This window comes from Lepeophtheirus salmonis, chromosome 6, assembly GCF_016086655.4.
Source record: "Lepeophtheirus salmonis chromosome 6, UVic_Lsal_1.4, whole genome shotgun sequence".
Lineage (NCBI taxonomy): Eukaryota > Metazoa > Arthropoda > Copepoda > Siphonostomatoida > Caligidae > Lepeophtheirus > Lepeophtheirus salmonis.
Genome location: NC_052136.2, coordinates 14263608 through 14282381, shown reverse-complemented (window position 1 = coordinate 14282381; position 18774 = coordinate 14263608). Strand labels below are relative to the sequence as shown.

Below are 18774 nucleotides of genomic sequence, written 5' to 3'. Positions count from 1 at the left end.
AATTGTGGCAAAAACCTTCTATGATTCCTTCAATAGAAAAAAAAAATCATGACATTTCAAATGATGTATGTACATATGGAGATATTCGTGATGAGACATGGTCCAAGACGGATGTGTATCCATTTTGTCTAGAGTGATTTGGATGGAAATTTCCATCCAAACCAGGGTCTCACAGGTCTTTACATGAACACTTGTCTGACCCTACTGAACAGGAATATCCTTCTGTCGGACAGGTTAATAGAGTATATATGCAGTTTTCACGGACAAGTGGCCCCAATTAATGCAAACTAAGTTCAGTTTTCTCTATAACACAGTTGTATCATAGAAGCATCCGCAAGGGAAGGACCCTCCCCCTCCCACAAATATAATCCAGCGAGCGCCCTGGTATTTTAGTATCATCATGGGATTCTGCTTTATGTTAACCAATTTACATCAACAGCCATTATTTCCTCCTTATGATGTTCCCATTTGCGTAAACAACAACTTATCAAACTGTAGAAAAGGTAAGGAATTTTTTTAAAAATCCCTTTTTCTGTCCGATTTTCCCTGTCTAACTCAATGGACCGATTTTGTCGCCAAACCAATTGTTAAGAGTTAGATGTGAAGAATCGAGCGCAGAAAACTGCCACCGAGGATAATTGCACGTATTTTGTTCAAACTTCAAGATGAATAATAACACATTATAAATTCGCTTGCTATTATTTATGACAAATATCTAAACATATTCAATCTCCCAAGGGAGTACCTTCAATAATTGTTGAGAATCGCTCACAACATCTTAGATCACTGGAATTCAACCAATCACCGTTGTTCAGAACCGTGAATGAGGGAGGGGGTTATAACCATAAAATCCACAGCTGACAATCAAAAACCAATGTCACTTTTTGTGATTATGAAATATCGCCAAGAGCTATGCAACCGTTGAAGACCGTACTTAATGAAATGATCAAAGTACATAGTTCGGCCCGACAGAAAATGATAATGGTCTTGAACTTCAACCCACCCCTAATATGTATATAATATATGTTTAGTAAAAATTAAGTTAAACACGCATCAATAATAAACAGGTTGAAGAATTTGTCAAGTCAATTTAAAACCATGACAGTCAAAAAATATAGATAATAGTAATATGTACTACATAATATTTCGAAATAAGTGGATTTATGGCCCATCAAGACAAACGGAAGCTAGAATTATTTTACTTAAAATTGAGCGTTGATTACATATGTATTTTTTTTTTGACATATTATTTTACTCCAATTTATTTCAGTAGATTATTTGTACTAACCCTTTGGGTGTGTTACAAATTGGACTTAACGTAGCCAAAATTCAACGTGACAATAAAAAATGAGTAATGAAAATATTGTGTTTGAATGATCAATATAATGCTTTCAAATTAAATAAAGGTTTTTAGCTATAGGTTAAGTTCTGGAGCATTTTAACTCATCCCAGTAAATTAAATACCAAGTCTACAGTTGACTCAAATATGTCAATAAATTATTGGGCTGTATGCACCAGCGGCGGACTCATCAGAGGCGACCGAATGATTTTTGACTAAAGTTTTTTTTGTCAATGCCAAATTAGACAAATGATTATTTTTTAGAAAAAACTATAAACTTTTTTTTTTAATTTTAGAGAATATGATTTTTTTAATTATTGTGATAACTGTAAAAATTCCGCAAAAGTGTATGGTTATTGGAGGGATTTGTGTAAAGAAAAAAAACAAGTATAGCGATTAGAAAGAGAAAAACGGTTCTTGCGTGTGCTTTTTCTTCTTTTTTGTTCATTATTTAATAAGTCGAGGTGTGTTAACATCTCCCTCTAAAAGAAGAATTATCGTCTATCTTTGGTCTAAATTGATTTAAAAATGCATAATCAAATAAATGTATATGAATTTAAATATCATTACAATATTTTCCCGCCACTATTGCTGTTTTAAATGTAGAAGATTTTCCTCTTTTTAGTAGTATTATTTTTTTCCTTCCAAAATCATATAAGATGGATTTAATCAAGTAACAAGGGTCTTCATGCAGGAATAATATATGGTTTCTCCTCGAAATCTTTCAAAAACCTCATCTTTACCTATGGTTTGGGGCCATTGCCTCTATGTATATATGTATTAATAGAGAAAAAAATGGGATTATCTTATTTTTGTTGTAGATTGTTCTTATGATGACGCGCACCACATTTGTAGTTTGCATTTGACGATGACTGCTGATTGATAAATGAGAGCTCAAAACTCTTAATCTATATATACAAATTTACAATACATAGTATACAACTTTTTCTTTGAGATACACGCGTAGGAATGTACATACATAACGATTCAACATCAAGCATATTTTGTGAGTGGTTTTTTTCTTGTTCTACTGAGTGGTCCATTAAAATCTGAACACATTGAATTATAAATTTCAAATCTCTTAATCATTCATATGGGTTCCCTTAGCCGAAAAGATGGCTTCCAGTCGACGGCAGAAGTCCTGGCACCAACTGCAGATGTAGTAAACTTTCATAGTGTCCCAGTGCTGGCTGGCAGTGGTTTTGAAGGCCTCGGTGTTTGGATGACGGGCACTGTAGGCCTTACGCTCAACATGCACCCAAAAGGGGTAGTCGAGGGGTTGGCATCAAGCCTGTAAGGGGGCTAAAAGTTCATAAGAGTCTTGCAACGGAGGAGATATGGTTCTTTCATTGCTAGTGTTAATGGTGGCATCTCCATCTTCCAAGGCTCTTTCACAAGAAATTTTGATAGCCCACTGGACAGTTTGTTTGTGAAACCCCAATAGCTCTTGCATGGGTCATCATAGACTTGAAGGGATTGATCTGGACTGTTTTCTTTCACTCCTCCATGTCCAGTTTGTCACGTTCAAGTCCCCTTTTCTCGACTTATATGTAAGCTAGGAAGCTCAGGGCTGTTTTGTTTTGGTACTAATCCTTTATACATAAATTTATCGAAATATGAATGAATTTAAATCACTCAACCTTCATTAATGATTGAATGAGTGAATTTTCATATTTCAATGGAACCACTCGGTAACTCTGTGTGTATTTTTCCCCCTCCTCATAAATGCAGATAAGCAATATATATTTAACTTAAGTCATTACAAATAAATAAAGGAAGAAGTTCTCATTCTCTTTTGTATGTATGTAAGGAAAAACAAAAAACTTTGTGGGCGAAGACAGATGACAAGACACAAATTCATTAACAATACGTATACACTTTTAAGTCATTTCAGTTATGCAAGTAGATAGTATAGGTATAGACAATTAATTTGATTAGGGATACAAGAATGAGTAGGATTGTCGTAGGGAGTAGATGATGATGATGTTGGGTCTTAGGTCATCATGAGGGAGAAAGGGACTCAATGTAATATGTGCTTAAGGATGGGTGGGAATAGCGTTGTCAGGATACTAATATATTTGACCTCAGGGCCGGTGTATAATATTAAGTGGTTCTCAATTGGGGGAGGTAAACGTACCCCTTGGGGATCTCGAGATTTTGAAAGAATATTTTACAAATGGTACATAACTCAAGGAGTTGTAGCCCCCAAATGAAGGAATTAAAAAAAAAAAAAATTAATATGTGGTTTTTTCTTTTTTGAAATTTAATTTAGTTTAATTTTTCTCCAAAAAATTTAATTTTTAGTGAACGACTGTGGATTTTGAATTTCTTTTTTTTTAAATAATTTTTTGAGAATATATATGGATTTTTGATTTTTTTTGCCCAAAAAAATTAATTTTTGGTGAACAGCTAGGGACTTTTGAATTTTTGTTTCTACAAATATTTTTTTTTGTGACAGGATATGGATTTTTCTATTTTTTTTTTGAAAAAATCTAATTTTTGGATTTTTTTTTTTCAAAGTTTTCATTTTTGGATTTTTTTCTCAAAAATGTTTATAAAACCAACCATCCCCCCCTCCTCCTTCCAAAATATAATCCCGCAGACGTCCCTGTAACTGAAGCTAAAAATGCTAAATAAACATTTTATAAGTGGTACATTACTAAAAAAAGGTAGAGAATCTCTGATCTAGATCATCCAGGAGGAAAAAATTTAATGAAAAAGCAGAGGATAAAAAAAAAAGTTTTTTTAAGATTTATTTTCTATAAAAAGATCATTCGATCAAATTATACTGTGGAGGAATTTTGAATCAAAATATTGAAAATATATATATTTATATAATCTTGTACACTCTCCTGATGAACGATTGGGTTGTATGTAAATATCTATAATATTAAAAAATAAATTTGGCATTTCTACTTCAATTAATTTTTGTTTAAGACTGTATTTGTGTTAACTGAATACCAATGGTAAAGTTGATTTTTATAAAAAATGAAAAAAAATACAATAATTAATAAATGAGACGACTTGAAAAATTCGGACGAAATTAAAACTATGATTGTAGCAAGAACCCGCTCAAAATCATACTTTATTAACTTTTTTTTTTAAATGCTAGCAATCAAGTACATTATTCCAATTAATAAGAGACTCGAATCCGAAGAATATTCACAAATCGAATGTCTCACACTATAAAATATCATAAATTTTCGATAAATATATTTATTTTTAAATACAGATAATAATGTAAAAAAGAATTGAACAACTCTATCTATTGCTGTAGTACGTGATTCAAGGCAGTACAGAGTACACCCATGACTGTGAGCCCCCTTTATATATAATTCTGTGGCGTGGGAGCTTCACTGAGATATGATCAAAAAACAAAAGATGGCAAAATCAGTCCATGATTTTATATTTATAAAAACAAGGAAATATTAACGATGTTGAATCATTAATAAATACTAGTAGTGTTATACTTGAGTTTTAAATCTAAAGTTCGAATAATTGAATATCGTGCTAAGTTTGAGTATCTGAGCATTGAGTCAAGCTGAAGTTTTTGAGCATTGAGTGAAGTCGTGTCCATTTTCGAATATATGGATTATACAGGAGGGGGTAGGCTGGAGGGCTTGAACCCCCTCCGCTAAATGAAAAGTTGTTGTCCTTACTCATCCAAAATTTTCAGCTTGTAGCAAAAATGTAAACAGGACAACAGGTAAATATTTTTTTAACCCCCCTCCAAAATGAAATCCTACAGACACCACCCCTGGAGAAAAAATGAGTTGATAAAATCTATGTTGGTTTGACCACCTGAATCAAAAAACTAGATATTAATGACTGAATCAAAATATATAAAAAAACTCGAAATATATACTCGAATATTACCGGTTTTGATTATTTGAGTACAGCTGATTTAAAAAACAAAAAACAACGAACAAAACTAAAATTTTCCGGCGAATTTGAGTTAATTTCGGAAAATTGTCTACGATTTGAGTCGAGTTTGAGTAATACTCGAATCTAACACTAATATATTACCTATGTGTATCATTTAAAAAAATAAAATAGTATCATCTACGATAATGAAGAGAAAAAATAAACGGAGGAGGAGGGGGGTTGAGTAAAAATATGATGATTACAGCTTTAACTAATCATCAAATATATCCGGTAATTACGACCGCGTAGATAAAGTATTTTTTTTTAATACAATGAAAAGTTTCCAAAATTAAACTGCAGAAATTGCTATGTTTATTATAAACTATTTAAATATTGCGTGCAAGTTAGTTACAAATTGTACAAAGTGCTTGTACAAATTGTAATTCCTTCATTTTTTAAATGAATTATTTGAGTACACATGGATAATTCTAAATTATCAACTATACATTGATACTATGTATAGCCATTTTAATTTGTTCTAGTTAAATGGTTATTATGTTTTCATGATAAATATAACTGTGCCCATTTGAATTTTATAATGGACCACCTGAGAGGGACGTCTGCAGGAGATTTTCAAAAAAATTCAATTTTTGAAAATGGCGACGTCATAAGTAAAAAAGATTCAATAAGTTCATTCTATATAGAGTGCTCGAAAACCAGAATGAGATATATCATTGATGTGGGTATAGTGAAGTTTGTAATATCCTGAAAGACTATTCCATGCCAAATAACAGGACGATTAAACGTATTTTGGAAGGTTCCCCAATTCAGTTGAAACTTTATTTATACATATTTTGTGGATTTTTTAACTATTTCTGCTCCTTACTCTTTGAGAAGTCAATTAATTATTCTCATGAGTTAGTAAACAATAATATTATTTGAGAGTATATGTTGTTTATTTAGGAGTAAGATTCATATTTATATAGTAAATTAATTTGATTGTGTACATGAGTGGTTCTCAAATGGGGGTACGCGTAATCCTTGGGGTACTTGTAGGCACTCCAGGGGTTACTTGAAATTTGGAAAGAATATTTTGCAAGTGTTAAATAACTAAGGGGTTGTAGCACCCCAAATTAAGGAATTTTTGACTTTGACTAGAAAATTTAATATTTAAAATGTAATTTAATTTTCTGTGAATAGCTATGGAATTTAAATTTTTCTCCAAAAGATTTAATACTTGAATTTTTTTTTCCAAAAAAATTTAAAATTTAAATATATGATATTTTTTCCTTTAAATTTTAATTTATTGATTTCTTTTCAAAAAAATTAATCAAAAAACCAAGCCCCCTTCCAAGATATAGTCATGCGTACGCCCCTATAACTGAAACTAAAAATGATTTATGCTGGTAAGGGGTACTTGAGCTAAATAAATATTTTGGAACTAGTACATCACATCAACAAGTTTTAAAATCCCTGTTCTACATCATTTTAAGAAGGTATGTTATTGTAAGCATCTTTTTCTTCTATTATTACCAATTATGGTCAGAAATTGGATTCCGAGAGAAAATTGACTGGTATTTTTACCCTATTATAATCAAAATTGTTCAAGTTTTGTTCATATTAAAAAAAAAAAAAAAAGAAGAAAATGGGTTCTATTAATCAAAATCTATATTTTCTGTTAAATTTTGTTTTATTTCCATCTTTATGCATCATGAGCGAACCATAGTATTTCCATTTTTTCTACAATAATGTTTATTAATCATCCTCAATACCTAATAAATTATAGAACATAGTGAATGGAGTTAGTAAAAATAAATAAATTATATTATTACTTTAAGTATATATGTATTGGGGAGTAGAGGTGTATAAAATATGTCCTAGAAAGGAGGAATGGTTTTTTTCTACTTATCAATTTGAACTGCCTTTTTTTATTTTTTAAAGCTGCCATCATTATGATTTAATTTTTGAGAAGGGAACATCGAAGTGTACAGTAATAACTACTCATTAAAAACAAAGAGTAACGCTGAGGGTTTGGTCGGGTCTTATAAGTTGAAGTCCTTGTCGGACTCGGACTAGAATTGAGGATCCACATCGGCGTAATTTCAGGATATATACGGATGAGTGGCATTTCTTTCCTTTTACCGATACTTGCAGCTGATCTAATAAAACGCGTTGACACCTAAGCTGCTCTCCTTCCAAACATTCTTTAAATTATTAGGGTACTCACGTTCATTTTCTGATTTTTTTATCTTTACATACCGGGGGAAAATATATTATGCATCAGAATCCGAAGAATCTGATTTTGGTACAGCAACTAGATAAGCGTAACACCAATAAACAATTATAGCAAATTTGGTTAACATTTACATCTAGCACAATTACAATTTCTCAACTCATATGAAACAAAACTTTTTTGTTGTGCGTTATATATAAAAATATGTATTCCAATAAAATATGTACACAAACAAAATACGATTATCGCATCTATTTCCCTTGATTATGGAGAGCAATAAGTGATCGTCCCATGACCGTTGATTAAATAAAGGAAACATTCAATTTTGTTATTGCTTATGCAAAAGGCAGAATGTGATCCCCACTGGAAGGCCATCTTGCGAGGAAACAAGTTTATTTTGTAGTAGAAAAAATCTCTTCAAGCTAACAAAGCAAGTAACAAAGGAAATATGCGGCCATTCAACACAACAGTAACCTAGAATGATTTTTCTCATACTTGATTGTAAATCTTTATTCTTTGATCTTCAATTTCTATCAACAAGTTATTCTTATTAATCCCTTGGAGTGGCCAAATTTGATCGTTATAATAAATGAAGAAGAAATTGATGGATTTTATTTCAAAGGCCCTATCGGGGCCAACTTAAGTCTCATAAATCAAATAAAGATTCTAAAATATATTTAAAATCAATTAATATCGTAGCTTATCCCAGTAATTGGAATATAGAGCCAATATATGTATATAAAATATTTGCCTGTATGTATAAATGAAGCAAAAAAGAAAATTGGGATTTACTTTTGTTGTAGATTGTTTTTATGATGACATACCACATAGGAAAAAAAGAAATGCACTTTTAGCTCTTCTTCCATTATATTTTTACGATGACATTTTGAGTAATTCATTTTCTTTAGAACATAACTCCCTATTTGGGCGTAGGAATGTCGTGTTCAATCATCAAATTAAAATCATTTTAGTATTAATCAATTTTACAATTCATTCGTCGTGGATAATAACAAGGGACAATTAAATATATGATTGGATGTAGTGCACTCGAACTCATTTGACCAAAGATTTTAATGGGATCATTGTCATCTCCCTATAATTGTAAAAAAAAAACAAAAAAACCTCTCTCTCTTTCTTTGTCATTAAATGGTAACGTGTTTTGACAATTTTAATATTCTTTTCCACATAATGTTATGTATATTGAAAAAATATAGATCAAAAAATCAAATCCTGCATCTTTGCGTATATATTTCAATCTGCATAATAATATTGCCTGCATATGTATTACCTATGTCGTATGTTACATCTCAGATGTCATAATTTACATGAATAATATTACTACTCAATAATGTAGACATTACAAAAACAAAGAATTAATGGTGGTTTTTTTTTAAGATAGAAGATTCAGTCATTTGGAATGACAGATGCTGACAAAATCAAGAGATTTGTAACATTTTGACTCTATGATTGACGTTTAAAAGCAAGAGTAAGAGAAACAATGATCCACAGATCATATGTGGACCGCAAAATTGCTTATATGAAGTGTTATAAATGTGAACCAGGGAGAGATGGTAACTTGGATTCAAGACCCTATTTTTTGAAGACTTGCGACTAGACTTCATCTCAAAATAAATGACTAATGACTTGACTAGGACTCGACAGCTATTTTATACCGATATCAAGAAAAACATGTTTACCATAAGTGTCATATATTACTAGTGATGCAAATCTTGTGTATAATGGGTATGCTTAAAAAAAAGAAACTCAAAAATCAACATTGCAATTCCGACAATTTGAAGAATTTTTTTACAATCAGCTGTGATAAAAGAGAAGGGGGAAAAGGAAATAAAAAAGGGCATGTTTCCAACAATTACTTGTAAATATAACTCCACAATAATGGAAAATAAATAAATCATTCTTCAGACTAACAATTACAAAAAAAACAAACGGGGCAGCTGAAAAATACACCCGATGTACATCACTATATATTACATTTAATTAAGGAGACTTAAAATAAGTTAAAAACAAATCTGAGGACTCAAAGTGGGCCCCATGAAAATATTCAAGGACTTGGATTTGTGACATTGCCAAATGATTTAAAGAAATATATTTTTTAGAAAAAAATTATTTGCCCAATTCCGTTGCATCATGTATGAATTAGGTTGTTATAAAAATCAATTTTAATTGACATATTTTTCTCACCTGAACCCATTCACAAAAAAAAAGTGAGTATTTTACTAAACATATATTTAGCTTTGACGATTTAAGGCCGTCGTAATTAACCTTAATGGCAGCTATAGACATATATACAGGTTTATAATCTGAATCAAATAATTATTGTCATTTATTATTGACCCAATTTTTGTATTACCATTAAATGTATTTAAAATTAACCTACCAAATTGGGTACGTCGGTCAATAAAGGGTTAAAACAGTTCTATGGATTATATAAAGATTAAAACTTGTAGTTTCATTAACATATATAATGGATATTTTTGTAGTTGCTATCTGAATGTATATCCGTAAGTAGGAAAACTGACATCGTTATTCTTGAAGAGAGAACAATATGTATAAAATAATCACTAGCGCATAAAAGACGAAGAGAAATCTGAGGATTTCTTGCATAGTCATAAGTGTAAGTCCTTGTTGGACTCGAAATATAATTGAGGAACAACAGCGCTTTAATTCCTGCATATTCCATTGAAATATAAGCATCGTGGAAATATTGACACAAAAAACAACAGGCCACGTTCAGTCCACTCCTAAATAATCATAAAGTTCCCGGTTAAATGTTCCTTTCAGATATTCCTTCTCGTCAAGATTTAAATTTTATGACTTTTTTATTTATTTATTAACACTGTTGTAAAATATTTATTTTTATTTTTAGTATTGATCGCTACGTTAGTGGTTTTAATAGTTTTTACTTTATTTTATTTTTTTCAAAATGGTGTGCATCAAACAAGCTCGTTTATTTAAAATACTTTTAGTGTTATTTTTTTAGTAGAAATAGTAAGTAAGTACCGATAATAATTGTGGTACTACAGCCGGTACTGTACAAATATATGCACTGTGAATATACGGGCTTAAGTCAATAATAATAAAAAAAAACTTTGAATTTTTTTTACTACACCCTCAAACAAAAATCCTGCAAACCAGCGGTGCTGGAATGAATTTTAAGTGTGTGCGTGGGGGGGAGGGGATTATATAATGGTCACGTTAAAGTCAGGCAACCTTACAATTTTATTATATATTTAGGCAAAAAAAGTTGAGGGCCTATCACTAAGGCACCAGGCTGAGAACGCTTATGAATAAAGTTTATTAACTTTTAAATCTAGTAAAATCATTTTGAAAATTCACTAAAAAGTTGACTGAAACTATTTAAAATATAAAAATAGTTAATAAATAAATCAGCCGATTAATAGGTTGCTTTTTTCAGTAAAAAAATAAATTGCTATCCGTTCCAAATAATCAATATTGTTTCAACTCTAGTATGCATAGAGTGAAAATGTTATGATAAAATGATGTTAAATAAATAAAACATGCCTCATTAGTTCACAGGTCCTTCATTTATTTATGAAGAACGTTTACCTATATAAATATTGTGTTTTCCTCAGCTATGACGTTTCCATAAAAAGTTTCTTAGTTCTTCATAGTTATAGAAGCATAAAAATAACTTGTGCAGTGAGTTAATATAAAAACAATTTAAAAGCAAAAAACAAAAAGAAAAAATCCCAGTTTACTTATTAAAAATATACCATGTACATAAGCCCAATATTTCATTTACATATTTGAGTCAATTATTGGCTCTATATTCAATTTTGTAGGGTGAGTTAGGATACTCAAGTATCATAATTATATTTTAGAATCTGTATTTGATTTCAGATACTTAATTTGTCCCGATATGGCCTTTCAAATCGAATCTATCAATTTAACATTATTTTATTGTGACGTTCATTTTTCGTTAATTTAAGTGCAATTTGCAGCTTCTTCAAAGGTTTAATAAGAATTACTTGTTGATATAAATTGAAGATCAGCGGATACAAATTTACAATCAATTATGAAAAAAATAATTCTAGATTACTGTTCTGTAGAATGGTCACATATTTCCTGTCCTTCCTCGTCAATGGAGGGTTTTAATGAGGTCAAGCGCGCTGGTTAGGTTGAGAAGATTTTCTTGGATACAACAAGATAACTTGTCTCCTCGCAAGCTGTCCTTTTGATACATTACATATTAGGGTGGGTTGTTTTGAGGGAGTTTGAACAACTTTTTCGAATTTTGAAAACAGAGTATATGGAGAAGTTGGGCATTGATATAAAAATGTAAAATGTCCAATTCATTACATACAACCCAAATTTTTATTGACGCATTCCTGATATAAGCAAGGAAATTTACTAAAATTACACCGATGACGATCTCTCCAATTTTACTCAGGGTCCAACAAGGCCTCATAATTACAACTCCGCAACAAATCCTCAGGGTTACGCTCCGTCTTTTATGAGCAAACACGAATGTTCAATCAGGGTTTGGATATAATTGAATCTATTCAGGGAAGGGTGTTCACTACTCAGGAATTAAATAATAATGACAAATGCAGAAAAATAAATTCCTTTTTTATTCTACCAATTACAAAAAAAAACCAGGGCAGCTAAAAAACACACCGGATTTACATAATTAATCATAGGCATATATTCAAATTGCTGGGATACGTTAAGAGTCCCCCCCAAGAATGCTTACGATAGTTTAAACCCTTCATTTGATTAATTGCAATTAATTTGGTTCCGATATGGTCCAAACAATAAAATATACCTATCCATTTCTAATTAAATTTTGACAATCGAAGTCTAATTTGTAGATAGAAATTGACGATACTTAGTCGATGAATACAATTGTAATGCAGGCTTAATTTTTATAAAAATCATAACAGGTTGCTTTTGTGTTGACGGTGTGCACGGGTCCATTACATTACATACAATGTAATTTAGTAATCCAGACAATAAAGAAAAAAATTTCGGTCGAAAATCAATAGGGGAGGAATGGATGACTCATTTCCCCCATTGCGATGTTCGAGCTTTCTAAAAAAAAGTGGTTTTGTTTGCCAGTCTAACAATAACAGACCACGGCAAATAAATAGATAGACATCATGCAATCTAAAAAATAAGTATACCTTTCCCTGCTATTGATCCAGGAACACAGATTTAAAGAGTATAAATATAATTATGTCTTAAATGTATGTAGACGATTTTAATTACACAGAGGATCATGTATTGTACTCTATAAATGCTCAATGGCGTTGAATATTTTCTTCTCCTCTTAAAAGGACATATGTATTTAACTTACAAGATAAGAAACATATAAACATATTGTGAGTGAGAGAAACCAACGCATTTCTTCCAAAAATAGTTGAAAATAGTACCGGGTGTAACATGGAAATCTGAACAGTCATTCTTTGAATTAATAAGAAGTTTATATTTTATCATATAACTTGTTATAGACCACCCAAAAGTTCACCGCATAGAACATTGATACCATGGACTGCTTGCCCAAGAAGCTGTGGTCTCTATACAGTCCGGAGGCATCCTTTTGGATTATAAATTCTATCCGCACATTTCCAGCAAGGCATTTATTGTCCCATCACCGTAACACTGCCGCCCTAACAGCACAGGTTGACCAGCAGTAGAATAACATGTCTGCCGATTTTGTGGTTACATGACTTTTCTTTGAGACTGTGTTGGTTTTTTTGACAAATCCGTAACAGTTTTGACAGATTTTAGTTATTTTTAATTTTAGAAAAGCCAAATTTGAGTAATTTATTCAAGAGAAGGAACAAATGATCTTTTTTCAGAAAGTGCAAAATTTGACAAATAACCTTTATTTATAAAAAAAAAAATGCCAACAATTACCATTACTAATTTTAAAATTGAAAATAAAATAAAATAAGAAATTGTCTTTCGGACCAATTTGACAAGATTTTAGTCACGACCCTGTCTGGTCAACGTCGGCGCAGGCTTCTTCAAGCGCACTAAGGCCAAACGGCCATATAGAGATAATGTAATTTAAAATAGTAATTGCTCATGTATGTTTTATTACATAAAAAACTAATAAAGTTTAGTACTCAACTCAAGTTTTTAAATCTATGAGTTGAAAGTTGCAAGTGTCCATATTTCCACGCGACACCCAGTAAAAGGTGAACCTCATCAAAATATTCCCTTCTTTCCTCTTATCTCTTTCTTGAAAATACAAAAAAAAATCCCTTATAATAATAGAAAAATCGTCTTTATATTATTTTGCAATCCCTTATCGGATTAAATATCAGTAAAACTATGTGTTATGTTTTGATTCATTGGACTTTTTAAGGCAGTGATGGGTTCATGTATTTATGATGAATGTGTTTCTTAAATTGTTATTTAAAAAAAAAATATATATATAGGGAAGAAGTGAACTGGAGTATTTTTCCAATCCTGAAGAGACAATTATTATATCTACATATATGTATAATACAGCGTTTTTATTTGACGTCAGAGTAGTTGGAGTCGGCCATTTTAAGAGCTTAAAAGTCAAATTTTATCTGAGTAAAACTAGTGAACTATTGCCATGTATTTGGATGTCAAAATGGGACTAACAAATAAAATGACTTAAACTTTACTCTCTATCTAACACAGTAATTAGCAACCTTTTCATCAATGTGGAGCCCTATATGATTTTTTAATATCCTGGAGGCTCAATAGGCTCAATCAAAATGTTTATTATTTTATTTATGTAACCTCTAACGGCGCCCTTAACACTTTCCCGCGGAGTACAAGGGATCTGATAAGCCCCGGTTAGGAACTACTGTTGTTGTTAATACATATTATTACCTAATTATATATTCTTATTTTCATATTTTAGACAATAACTCAACAAGTATCAGATATTTTTCTCTCATTAATTTTCCATCTGTTTTCGTTCCCAATCGATCCAAAATGAAATTAATTATAAAAATATAACTATTTCATATGGATTTTTAATACATACTACTTTAATTTAATTCAAATATCACTGTTTATCATTGGTAATAACTGTCTAGTTTTACGGTATTTATTTACTGGAAATGTCTTCATTTGACTTGTTAATAGGAATATCAATTATGAGCGGGCTCAAGATGGCGTCACCTTCAGTTATGACGCTATTTGTGACTTAAAAAGTAAAAAGGCTCTACTAGTATATTGTTCCTTCATCAGTCATCGATATTTTTTGTATATTTTTAACAACCCTGAATACGCCCAAAAATCCCTTACAAAATAACAAATGGAACTCTTAATATTTATTCTTCTTTTTTTTTTTTATAAAAACAAATAATAGGAGAGATGAGATTGCCTTGGAAAATGAGTTTGAAAAGTAATAGGTACAACATACTATTCAGTTAGTGAAATCTTTACACTGACTCCATTCATTTTGTTTTAAGTAGGTACCTATTTTGTACCTAAGTAGAGTGAATAACGATTCATTCCTCCAATAAACATACTAAGTGTGTACACATTAGGGGTTTTCTTCCGAGATCTCGGGATTTATGAGGGTTTTATCGTGCATTTAAACAAAAAATCCACACATTAAGATGTGTCTAGTAAATGATTTGTACATAATATTTGAATATAATATGTACTTTAGAAACATTTCAGATTTAAAAAAAGAGTTACATGGATTTTAGTGACAAGCAAAGCCTCCGGGTCGGGTATAAGGACTCTTTTAACGTAGGCACGACTTGTCTGCAGATACACGGTATCTCAGCAAAACTCAATAGGGTTTTAAAAGATCATTATGACTCAAAACATTATGAAATGCCAAAAATCCAAACTCATATCAAAGTTTACATCACAAAAAAAAAAAAAAGATGCCACAGAGTCATTTGAATTTTCCGACAAAACTTGGACTTCCTCTTAGTGTTTAACATTTGAGACCATGTCAGGTTTCTACTGGATTGAAGATGTTCAAGTGGTTATTCTTGTGCAACTAAAAACTCCTAGGGTATTTCATAGCTATACAAATCCCAGTTCCATCAACAATTAGCTAGTATGTAAATCGTTTACTATTTAAGTTACTTTCATTCTTGCGGGTGGGATTGAGTTACAGAATTTCAAAAAGCGCAACTCGTGAGCTCTGAAAAAATAACCTGCGTACTATTAGTGATAATAGTAACAGTAAGGAACATCATAATTAAGGATGTATTCGTGTAATACATGCTTAAAACTGATTATGTCTTCTTAAAATAAAAAAGAAATGCTTCAATTTTATAGTATGTATAATTAAATAAAAGGATCACATCGTTTAAAAAAATGGTTTCCCGGGATTCAGCCCTGGGATTTCCCGGTAAGTGATAAACTCTATTATAAAGACATGAATAAACATAATGTATTTAAATCCTCTTTACTCTTTTTAACTTGATATAAAACTCTTTCTCAAGTCTTGCATGTAGTAAGTATGTAATACAATGTACCGCTGATTTGATTCTAAGCGTATTAGTAAAATGAAATAAAGGTGCTACAAACATTTTGCTATGTTTACATTGCAAAATAAAAATACTACGCCATATGACACATTTGCTGGATAAATAGACGTATTCTCAGTAGGTTTAATATATGTAATATAATAATATAACCGTTCAAAAGAACCACATAAATGAATCATGATGGCGATTCATGAGCCTAGAACTTTCTTTATATATGAGCTCATAAATGAACATTTTCTTTGATGGTTAGAGAATAATGCAAATTTGCCCTCCAACTAGGATCTAATATACTTTTGAATATTTTCATTACTACTAGAACAATTTATGAGTAATTAATTACCTAAAAAAGAAACCACTAAATCATAATCTACTAATACTAAAACAATTTATCATGTTTGGGTACGCTGCACCCAGAAATTGCAATTTAAATACACTTGCACGCATAAAACATAATTACAATCCATTGAAAAAATAGAATACCTAACACCAAAATTACCTACATATCTAAAAGTGAAATGATTGCACAAAATACCCAATAATTAAATAATTCTTCTTACCAATGGACTTTTGTACAGTTTTGACGGCTCGATTTCCGATTTTGGCTTGTATCTCTGGATCTAAACTTGCCTTCAAATCCTTTCCACTCGTAGCTAATTTACTCATGGTTACTTGACGAGACGGAGCAGCATTCCTCATAGGAGAAGCTCGTGGTGATGCACGGGGTGTGTGTCCCGGAGTAAGGAACCGGCTTCGTTGAGTATTGGGTCTAACAGACATAATGAATAATAAAGAGACTGTTGTTAGATGGGTTCAAATAGAATTGAGCTAATTTGTTGAGTAGAGATAGGTATTTAAATAATTATGTATTGATTGACTCTGTCAGTGCCGTGCTGTGCCCCTCCTCCGCCACTTATTCAATTTACAACTGATGAAGAAGAAATTTATTTTCCATAAGAAAATGCAGAAAAAAGAACGCGCGTACGAAATGTTTTACTATGTATTGTATAAATAATATATAAATAAAAAAGGAGGAACGAGGAACACTACAGACGCAGCTAGCAGACAAAGAATTATGATGTGTGTCTTTATAAATAATGGACTGAGTGGTTGAAAAACAACAAATAGGTACTATAATAATATAATAAAAATCACGGATCCATCCCAGGGCTCTCCAGTTGGGAAATTAGTTTGTTCGGTGGTATATTTTTATTCTTACTAGTTACTATATGACGTCATACTTTTTATGACGTCATCAATCGTATAATGTCATTCAACACGTCTAAAGGACTCTTGGGTCCTTTAAACACGACTATCTACCCTTCTCAACCTCGACTGTCATATGATATGGGAAAGGAAACATTTGGAAAAAAGCATATGGTAGCCAGTTTTCTGTAATTTTCTAGTTGTCAACTGTAAATTATTATTTGGAGAGCAGTTATTAGTTATTATAACGCCGAATTGATAATTTTATCAAAATAAGTATCAATGACAGACTATGAATTCTAAAAGGAGGAACTTGATTAATATAAAAATCAAATCCTATATAATATATTTCTTTTGGATTTGATAATACGTATAGTCCGCTGATATAAATCATACTAGAGTCAACATATGAAAATTAATGGGAGCAACTGATGTTTATTTCAAAAAGCGAACCTTTTTCAAGCTCACGTAGTTACTTTTGTGACATCTTGTAACCTCTTCTCTTAAAAGATGCATAAAAAGGGCCAAAATCAGTTGGTAATGATAACCCATGCCCTCCCAAAATGGAATTATTGTTCAATAATTATTTGGAATTATTCACAGCTTAACAAGAACTAATAATAATCAAACCAATCGACGTTCAGAACATCGATTGTGGGGGGAAAATGCATAAAAATCCACAGCTGACAACAAATTACTCTGTAGTTTTTTTGTACATTTGTAATCTTGAAAAGGTTGGCCTTAGGCTAATACAACCTGGCTATGCAAATGCAATGGGCAGTTTTCTATGTATAACATTATTTTAAAAATATTGTAAAAGACCTCAAATTTTAAATTCCTGTTTTTGATTTTTTTTTTCTAAAAAATAAAGTATTTGAATTTTTTTTCCAAAAATTTAGTTTTTTGTGAATAACTATGGATTTTTGAATTTTTCGTCCAAAAAATCAAATATTTGATTATTTTTTTCCCCCAAGAGTTTAGTTTTTTTTTTTAATTGCAATAACTAATCTCTCCTCCCACCCGCCCAATATAATCCTGCGGACGCCCCTGCATGCAAACTGTTTGGCATGGGGCCCTGCTATAGTTAATACCGGTTTTGAGTTTAGAAATATTAACAGACAACTGAAGGACAATGTACCCAGTAGTAAAAAATAATTCATTAACTTCTGATAAATATTAACGAGTTATAAGAGCTTATTTCATATTAGAGGCATTGGTCTTTTTCTACATCAGTCATTTTTACTCTCAAAATGAAGTATTATTAAACACATAACTATTTCTATCTTGTTTACTTCAACTAATGGAGAAAATTAGTATTTTACTATGTTTGTATATAAAATACGTATGAAATACAATACATATAAAGACTGGAATCGTAAGATTCGGTATCACGCCGATTGCGTAAGACTAGAGAGCCCTGCAGTTAATCATTAAGAACTTACCTATGTAGAACAATTGGTGATTTAGATCGAGCTCTTGAGGGTGCTGCTCCTCCACCACCTGGTTTAACACGAAGAGCTGTTGATGTGGTAATGGCCACAGGTGGACGGGGACTCGTGGATTTTCTCCATGATTCATCATCCTCTTCGTCACTGCTTCCATCATCTAGGAAATAATAATTAAAACAAATTAATCAAGTAATTGAATAAAAG

The 18774-nt window shown here is 31.3% G+C and overlaps 1 protein-coding gene across 2 annotated transcripts in view; it reads right to left on the bottom strand.

Moving 5' to 3' along the window:
• Window positions 1-18774, bottom strand: part of LOC121119489 (uncharacterized) — a 160960-nt gene that overhangs the window by 33991 nt on the left and 108195 nt on the right. For both annotated transcript variants that reach the window (XR_011781022.1, XM_040714160.2), the window contains exons 3-4: window positions 18565-18727; window positions 16477-16685 (exon numbers count right to left, since the gene is read on the bottom strand). Coding sequence is in view for 1 of the 2 variants with exons in the window: in XM_040714160.2 (XP_040570094.1) it covers window positions 16477-16685; window positions 18565-18727 (372 nt within the window). In the remaining variant the exon portion in view is untranslated. The remainder of the gene's footprint in view (window positions 1-16476; window positions 16686-18564; window positions 18728-18774) is intronic.